The sequence below is a fragment of the Daphnia pulicaria genome, chromosome 4 (genome assembly GCF_021234035.1).
Source record: "Daphnia pulicaria isolate SC F1-1A chromosome 4, SC_F0-13Bv2, whole genome shotgun sequence".
Taxonomy (NCBI): Eukaryota; Metazoa; Arthropoda; class Branchiopoda; order Diplostraca; family Daphniidae; genus Daphnia; species Daphnia pulicaria.
In genome coordinates, this window is record NC_060916.1 from 14,801,887 (window position 1) to 14,810,355 (window position 8,469).

Below are 8,469 nucleotides of genomic sequence, written 5' to 3' on the forward strand. Positions count from 1 at the left end.
AGCAAGGTACCCAAATCAAATCAAGATAGCATATGACCTACAAAAGTTTGAAAAAAATAAAGAATTTACTTAATTAAAAAATACAAATAGCCTTTTCAATAAGGTTTAGTAGGGAGATGTCATTTGCTTTTTCATTCAACATAATTTACCCTTTCAAACATGAATTTGAAGAAAGAAAACGTCATAAAATCAAAAGCAATAAGTTGAAGGATTTGACAAGCAAAATTAAAAATTGTTTTCGCACAACCCCCTCCCCAATGATGAAAATCTGAATCTGAAATCAAGAATGGCCCTATCCTTAATTTAAAAATGTGCGTGATTCCCTCATCAGAAAAGTTTCTATGTTAAAAAATTAACGAAAGTCCAGCTATCACCAGATGATAATCAAGCCAACAAATAATCGAAATAATCACAGAACAATTCGATTTTTCTGCGTTGTTATCCCCCAAAATCGCCCAAAATAACAAAATTCATATTTAAAGGGACTTCAAATGACAAAAATTAACTTTGAATCACTTCCAAACTCACTCATGTCTTGATGTTTAAGTGTCCTATCAAGTTTTGTCTCATAACAAAAATTCAGATAACACATTATCAATATAGACGTAGCGAAAAATCTTCGTGAACACATCAGAGTCAACATTAAAGCGCAGATATAAGTGCGCACAACTGCGGTGTTGAGCATTCTACGCTATAGTGTAGACGTGTACATACGATGGATGTAATATTTTTGAGGATGTGAAATAAATTTGACAATTATTTCAAATAATGAAAAAATGAGACGTCACTAGACAAAAGCGGATGAGATCCGGATTCCGGAGTTCATGTAACACCGTCACCGCCTTCCACAACATAGGCAGGCGGGAATCAGCAGACATATATCGTCATTTGAACTGCTCAGTCAAAACTCTTGCCTAGATAAAAGGCAATTGTCTGAAAGAGAAAAAAAAACTAAAATGAAAATAAGTCATTAGCGCGCCCGCCTTCGGAGACGATTGCATCACCGAAATGACCTAGCGCTTTTATCACCAGTTTAATAAGTCGTAAAATTGCCCAGACAGCGCGTATCTCTCGCAGTACGTTTCTCGACAATGGTAAAGCTTTGTGTAAAAGTTTCCTTGCTGCCACGCCATGCATCAGTGCCATCACTAAAATGTTTAAATCGACCATTAAACGGAATTCAACTATTTTTCTTCACAAAGATTTAATCCGGAAGGATTAATAACATCCTTTCGTTATTATAACCGACCCTGACTGCTGAGCGAGAGAAAGGAAAAATTATGGATACCCTCGCCCAAAGGTTCTCTTCCATCATATCCAGCTCATCGACGTCGTCAAGAAGTTCAGGTGACGAATGGACTCGTAAATCATACTTCAACCCTATTCGTGAATGATCTTACGAAAGACACTGAGGAGCGTGTGATCACAAATGAAAAAAAATGAGATGTCACAAGATAAAAGCGGATGAGATCCAGATTCCGAAATCATGCAATCCATCGGCTTCCAGGACAACATTGGCAGGGTCAGTCTCAACAAATAGCCATCGAAATGGACGATTATGAAAAAAATTAATGAAAATGGAATATCGGATGCCAAAAATCAAATGATTATGCTGGCTACTGAACTTTTATCTACGCTTTACTCGTGGAGCGGAGATAAATGAACATAGTATTCTAATGCTGGTCCGCCGTCTACTATACTAGGAAAACATTGTTTCATTTCACAACGGATTTTACCACCCAAATCAAAACCCATTTTAGAGTGAGTTTTTGGTTCTACCAGTTGCCTGAATTGAGGAAGCTGTTCAATAAATTCGATAAAGCTGGACGAATGGAATATTTTCGGAAACGCAAAGACCTAGGATAAAAAATAGCACTGGCAGTTGCCTCAAGTTTAAACATTTAGAAATGAATCAGTGATTGGTAAACCTACTCAAACTCAGGAATTACATCAGCACGAGACTGTGCGGTCCCTTATGTCCGCCCACCTTCAGTCGTATCAACATGACAATTCTAAAATCCTTTGCAAAAATCAACAATTCCTTGTGGTGGCAGAGCAAAAGACAAGGACAAACGGAGCAAAATGCCTAAACTAAACGTGCCAGTATCAAACGATCGAATCCGCAGACACAAAAACCAAAAACCTCAATACCTTAAGAAACTTATCGGAAAACAATTCTAAAAGAATGTCATAAAAAATTCAGCTCTAGTGGAAAGGAAATTAACTACGTCCTACCTTCTAAGGAGAATACTGGGCAGCATGTCTGGGTGCTCTCCATCCGTAGAGAATTTTAGAGTTGACATCATCCGGGTGGGAAACGACGAGAATGGATTTAACCAAAGGCAAAGATTCATGTTCTCCATCGGTTGCAACTAAAAATCAAAGCAAACAAAAGGATTAGGTCACAAAAATATCGAAACTTTGAGTCAAATGGACGCATTAACATTTCAAACATTTAGGTAACAGCAGCATTAAGATAAACTTAAAATTCAACTGCACAACAATGTATAAAAAACTGAAGAAAATTAGGTCTTAAAAATTCGTACGTCAAAGCGATCCAAACGAATTTTCCACAGCCTAGTCCCAGATATCCAAATAACACCATAAAATCCAAACTGTTCTTTTCCGGCTCTTAAAAACAGCTATTTAAAAAGGCAATTCGTTTTTATCAGCTCATTTTCTTGTGTTAAAATATGCCGAGAAGCGTACACAGCTGTGTACACATTTAAACTGCCATTCCTGTAGCGAACGTCAACGCCTCTAGTTCATTGGCGAAATTTTTCTGTGACTTTTACTATAACCAAAATGGAAAGAAACATTTTCCTGCTGTCAGTCAGTGTTGTGTTGCTTTTATTAAACAACCTGACACTTGCCGGTGAATATTGTCAGGATGAGCACAAGGATTGCGACAACAGCGCCGGCGGAATAAAACCAAGAAATTCGCAACAACTTTCCGATCTAAACACCGATTTCGAAGTTGGGTCGCCAAATTTCTGGACTGACGACTCCCCATCGCAGACCGGAGTTCGATGGAAGATTGAGGACATTAACTCGTCATGGGAACTAAACAACCCGGCACCCCAACCTCCGGCCGGAAGAAATTACATACGTGTTGATCGTGGCGCCACTTTGTCGTTCGGCATCGCAGTTTTGCGCAGTCCAACATTTCCAATTCCTCCTTCCAGCTACAATGACATTTCCATATCTTTTGACTTTTGGATCCGATCCAAATGGCCCCAGTTCACTAATCTCGAGGTACAATTATTCTAGTCACAAATTGAATGGGATTACAGTATAATCTAAATTTTAAATTCTCAGTTGTATCTAAATGAAAACGGAAACGAGAGGCTGCTTGTCAGTTTATGGAACTATTCCGACATCAACAATCGAAATTGGGTTACGTATCCTGTCAGTTTCTCTCAACTCGACAGTGGATCTGAATTCTCGGTAAGTGCGTCACCTTCCAAAATGAATCAGATTTTATACTAGTAATTACGTTGACAGTTGGCATTTTACGCGTATTGCGGCACGGACGTTGTGGATGCTGTCGCCATCGACAACATCCGCTGGATCGATGCATCGCCAACGACAACCAGCAGCACCGTGACGCAATCGACAACACAAGAACGAACAACTGTCTCGACAATAACGACGACTGCTTCAACGTTTTCATCGACAACAGAAACTACAACTGTTAAAACAACAACAACTTCGACAGAATTACCGACAACGATGGATGTGTCAACCTTTCCACCGACAACAGAAGGACCAACTACAATTGATGAAACAACAGAACCTTCGACAGAATCACCGACAACGCCGAAAGCAGGTGATAAAAACCAATAGCAATTAAAGAACGTTTCAGATGATTATGAAAAACAGCAATGATTAACACAAAAGTATTTATTTTGGACGCCTAATAATATTTGTTATTAAATTTCTTACCACGCGGAATCACACGTCTGCCGTGTGATCTTGGCCATATTCTTTAACGTAAATTAAGAATTTACTCTATCTGATAATCCAAAACTGTTGCGATGACTTTACGGCAACGCCCAATGCTGCAAACATAACGTCACCATGCTATCAGAATTTTTACAAGTTAATCAAACTTGTTACTTTACCATCCCTGTGCCAACGACTATCGAGATTGTTGGGCTTAACTGGGCTTAACTTTTATGACTTTCATATTGAACCTTATCGAGACTTCGTCAGGTTCTATATGTATTTTTAAAATCATATATAATACTTATCGTGGTAACTGTGCAAGTTATTCAGTTTGACATTTAAATTCCAGTTGCAAAAGTCTTAATTAGTTTTTTAATTTTTTCAAGTATGCGGAGGCTCCTACATAGCCACAGAGGAAAGCACATCTATCTCGTCACCAAACTATCCAAACTTTTACTCTTCTAAAGAAGTCTGCATATACATCATCACCACTCCCGACCCGCCAATTGGGAAAATCAGATTAGAAATTGTTGATTTTCAAATGGAGGCTCAACACGACTGGCTATATGTAATACTGAACTCTTAATTATCAAACGTTAATTAAAATTCAAAATAATAATACTAAATTTGTACAAACGAACCAGGTATACGATGGAATGCCAAATGAATCGCCTCAATTGTTTTCAGCCACTGGTTACCCTGGTTTCGAGGCGCCTGACAATAATCTTACAGCTTCTCTTCCGTGTTACGTAAATTCCAGCGGTCCCATAATCTCAATTGTACACGATTCCGATTATTCACCGCAAGGCTCACTGAAGGGATGGTTAATAAATTTCGTAGAATTTGTTGATTAGACGTTCTGCAGACCACACACTATTACTTGTAAGTTGATAAAAACAGCTCCCATATTCATAACACAAGCAATTTAACAAGGGAAACATATTTTCGATGGTCGAATCGACTTAACGTTGGACAACAAACGCTCAGACATCTGCAGCCCTCGCTTTTCGCCCCAAAACTGATGAAAATTGGAAACGACGGTGGCAATTCAATTTTGGATTCTTCCCTTCCCCCGTACCTCCAACGTTTGCCTTTGCATCCCCCCTTTTGTATTCTTTCAAACGGGATATTTGACTTCTACTCAAACTTTCTGTTATTCAGTCGACCATCAGCAACTCACATAAATATAACACCATATCGACAGTTTTGTTTCATCCAAGAATTGAATTACATTTAGAATAACATCAAGTATTAAAAAATCGTACGGGCCAGGGTTTTTGCCGTTATATGTCATTATTTGCTTGAGGTAACAAAACAAGCGGGGAATTATCAACATCAACATTGATCAACTATTCAACCGGGATTACCACCGCAAACGCCGGTGATCCCGTCAGCACCTGTGACCCGAACAACGTGCCAAACACGGCCAAAAAAGGTTGGACCCTCATTTAGTCGCCCTGTTTATTAGACGCAAAAGTTGGAATCGGCAGACACAAATTCTGTCATTTTTCAGGCGAGAAGGGCCCTAACCTAAAGTCAAAAGTTATGTCAAAGTGTCCCTGATGCCACCACCATCAGAAACCGGCCAGCTATCACCAGATGATAATCAAGCCAACAAATAATTATAATAATCACAGAATAATTCGATATTTCTGTGCTATTATTCTCCAAGATAACAGAAATTCTAATTTAAGGTGACTTCGAATGACAAAACTCAAGTTTGCATATACTATCAACGTAGACGCGTAGTTTCATAAAAAATTTTATCAAATTATTAGCGTAGATATGAGACAAATTTTTGGTGAACACAAAGGCGGCTTCACCACTGTGGTGGGAAGCATTCTACGATCTGCTGTAGACGTGTACACACGATGGATACAACATTTTGGAAGTTTTTTTTAATTCTAGTCATTTTTATCGTTTGCTATCGTAATTTTGGCGATAGTTTTCCAAAAGTATTAACCATAACTTCGGTGCGTGAATAATATTTATAACTGTCTGTTGTATAATTAACTGATTTACGTCTAATTGAACTGGAAATAAAATACTTTACATTAAGTAAGGTCTCTTCTTTAAAACAAGAATCTTTTTTGGACAAATAACAGGCGGTTTTCAGTTGTCTTATTGTGGCAATCCAATTGTCTTCTCCCGCTAAAAATCCAAATCGTGGGAATTTTATGTACAGAATGTTGATCAAAGCGGCAGCCTTTTTTGGTCCCCCGCCTCGACCGAAATCCAATTGGGAAATCGCCGAGGTAATAATTATCAATTGTGGTGAAAGTTAAACGTGAAAAAATTCGAAACGTCATAATACGAATTGAATTTTCTTCCATGTTTTACAGGACCTGCTTGTCACCGCGGTGAAAATCCTTGCGTGTCTTACTACTCTACACAAATGTGCTATCGCATTTTCGGACAAGTGATGAGGGAATCGTAAAAGAGTGGCGTGGGCTTACGGTCAAATTTAGTGTGCGCCCAGAGATGCGTATCATAAAAATATTTTTATAATGGCGCAAATTTAAGGCGCAATTTTATGATTGCATATTATTTACGACGTATGTTTGTCATCTTAGTTATCATTTAAAAAAAATAAAAAGAATACAATGAGATCAACCCATGACTTTAATCGTCTAGTAAAAACTATTGAACAGAATACACTTTGCAAAGGATCCTGAAACTATAATTTGTAATTGCACATTTTTTTTCAACGCACTCACTTCGTGCTCGATTTATTCGCCGTCATCGAATGTCGTTAAGAAATCAACTTCCGCCGAAAATCTAGGGGAATTTCACAATTTTAAAATTCGCGGCTCTATCAAGCACGGTCAAAATGTTGAACAAAGGAACAACAATTTGACGTCACTAAACAAAAAGAGGATTAGATCCGGAATCTGTGTAATCCGGTGCAATCCATCGCCTTCGCGGTACACCCAGTATGAGACTCAAAAAGTAGCCACCAAAATGGACGATCATAAAAATAAAAAAATAAAAAATGTTCGCAGCTAAATAGCAAATGGTTATCTGCGCTTCGTTCGTCGAGTTTAAGATAAATGACGATAGCATTCCAGTTTCGGTACGCTTTCGAGGACAAAACAAGCTTAGGCATGAAATAGGATATCAAAATGATTCACAACTCAACGTTTACCCAGAAATGGGTAAACCGAACAAAATCCTAACGTTATCCTGTCAGTATAAAACCATCGAGTCAGCAGACAGAAAACGGAAAACACTCGACCTACCAAAAAACATCGGGATGAAATTAAGCGGAAAGGAAATTAACTACGTCCTACTTTTTAGGGGAATACTCGGCGGCATGTCCGGGTTCCGGGTGCTCTCTATTTATGATTACGCATTTACATTTGCTATCAAGATTTTTTTTTTTTAAATATACATATCACATTATATTATCAACGAAGCAATAAATCTTCGTGAGCACCGAGTCAAGATTACAGCACAGACACAAGTGCGCACCACTGCAGTGTTGAGGTTTCTACGCTATAGTCTAGCCGTGTACACACGATGGGTGATGCAAATGTTAAATATTTTTGGTTCGGGATCCTTTTTATTTGTTGCTGTCTTCTCGAAGGCAACTTTTGGCCAAAAGTATTGACCTTGGTTCCGGTGCGTGAATAATATTTTTACTTTCCTGTTTTATAATTTACTGTTTTACGGTACGTTTAATTTAACTGGAAAATGAAAGACTTTATCTGCTTCTTTTTAAAAATGTGATCTTTCCGAATAAATGACAGAGGGTCGCGCACACGTGGGTAACTACAGCATATTTCCATCGCCCACCTAAGAAATCCCATTGGGGAATCGTTCAGGTAATAAAATATGCCGTACGGTGGAAGTTAAACGCGCAATCAAAAACGATAAGTCATAATTCGAATTGGTCTTCTTCCACGTTTTACAGGAAGTGATTAGCACCGTGGTTGAAATCATTTCGATTTTGAAAATCCTAAAAGAGATTTTGAAAATCCTAATAAAATGTTGCTGCTCTGGTAGAAGACAAAATAATTACACCCTACCTTATTAGGGGAATACTCGGCGGCATATCTGGGTGCTCTCTATCCATGATTACGCATCTACATTTTCTATCAAGACTTTGTTTTAAAAAATATATATACGTATATCACATTACATTTTCAACGTAGCAATAAATCTTCGTGAGTATAGAGTAAACAGTAAAGCGCAGACACAAGTGCGCTTACCTCTGCCTAAACTAACCCAAGTTCTTTGGTGGCATACAATACATAATTTACATTAAAGCTGATTATGTTTAGCCGTTTGTTTGTAGCTGGGAAAAAGTAGTGACTTCCCTAATACAACCAATTGTAAGATAAAAGGCCCTTTGAAATTGTTATCGCATTTTCGAACGAAGTGATAAGTTGGTGATAAGGGAATCTCAAAAGAGTGGCGTGAGTTAATGCTGATTAAAATTTAGGTGCACTCACGTACACTCGAGCGCTGATTCTGCTGTCCATATGATTCGTTCGTGACTAGTCACGATGTTCAATCAAC

General features: G+C 38.2%; 2 protein-coding genes across 3 annotated transcripts; both read left to right on the forward strand.

The window, feature by feature from the left end:
* Positions 1–1,001: 1,001 nt before the first annotated feature.
* Positions 1,002–5,220, forward strand: LOC124338268 (cell wall integrity and stress response component 3-like). Of its 2 annotated transcripts, XM_046792379.1 has the most exons (6): positions 1,002–3,255; positions 3,319–3,447; positions 3,505–3,829; positions 4,335–4,516; positions 4,593–4,830; positions 4,936–5,220. In XM_046792379.1, exons 1-5 carry the CDS (start codon positions 2,806–2,808, stop codon positions 4,800–4,802), a joined length of 1,296 nt encoding a protein of 431 aa, XP_046648335.1. In that variant the 5' UTR covers positions 1,002–2,805; the 3' UTR covers positions 4,803–4,830; positions 4,936–5,220. The 2 variants fall into 2 exon arrangements, with proteins under 2 accessions (XP_046648335.1, XP_046648334.1); XM_046792378.1 differs by having other exon boundaries at positions 4,593–5,220.
* A 569-nt stretch (positions 5,221–5,789) lies between these two features.
* On the forward strand, positions 5,790–6,551 carry LOC124338355. Its single transcript, XM_046792501.1, has 3 exons — positions 5,790–5,921; positions 6,054–6,203; positions 6,291–6,551. The coding sequence occupies exons 1-3, from the start codon at positions 5,820–5,822 to the stop codon at positions 6,369–6,371; spliced, it is 333 nt and encodes a 110-aa protein (XP_046648457.1). The 5' UTR covers positions 5,790–5,819; the 3' UTR covers positions 6,372–6,551.
* The last annotated feature ends 1,918 nt before the right edge of the window (positions 6,552–8,469 follow it).

What these genes read in the sequence shown, in the direction of transcription:
- LOC124338268 (XM_046792378.1), top strand. Translation starts at nt 2,806, where the DNA reads ATGGAAAGAAACATTTTCCTGCTGTCAGTCAGTGTTGTGTTGCTTTTA. An exon ending in ACAGTGGATCTGAATTCTCG is followed by an intron (nt 3,448 to 3,504) that starts GTAAGTGCGTCA and finishes TTACGTTGACAG; the next exon opens with TTGGCATTTTACGCGTATTG. An exon ending in CTCAACACGACTGGCTATAT is followed by an intron (nt 4,517 to 4,592) that starts GTAATACTGAAC and finishes CAAACGAACCAG; the next exon opens with GTATACGATGGAATGCCAAA.
- LOC124338355 (XM_046792501.1), top strand. Translation starts at nt 5,820, where the DNA reads ATGGATACAACATTTTGGAAGTTTTTTTTAATTCTAGTCATTTTTATC. An exon ending in AAGTATTAACCATAACTTCG is followed by an intron (nt 5,922 to 6,053) that starts GTGCGTGAATAA and finishes GACAAATAACAG; the next exon opens with GCGGTTTTCAGTTGTCTTAT. An exon ending in CCAATTGGGAAATCGCCGAG is followed by an intron (nt 6,204 to 6,290) that starts GTAATAATTATC and finishes CATGTTTTACAG; the next exon opens with GACCTGCTTGTCACCGCGGT.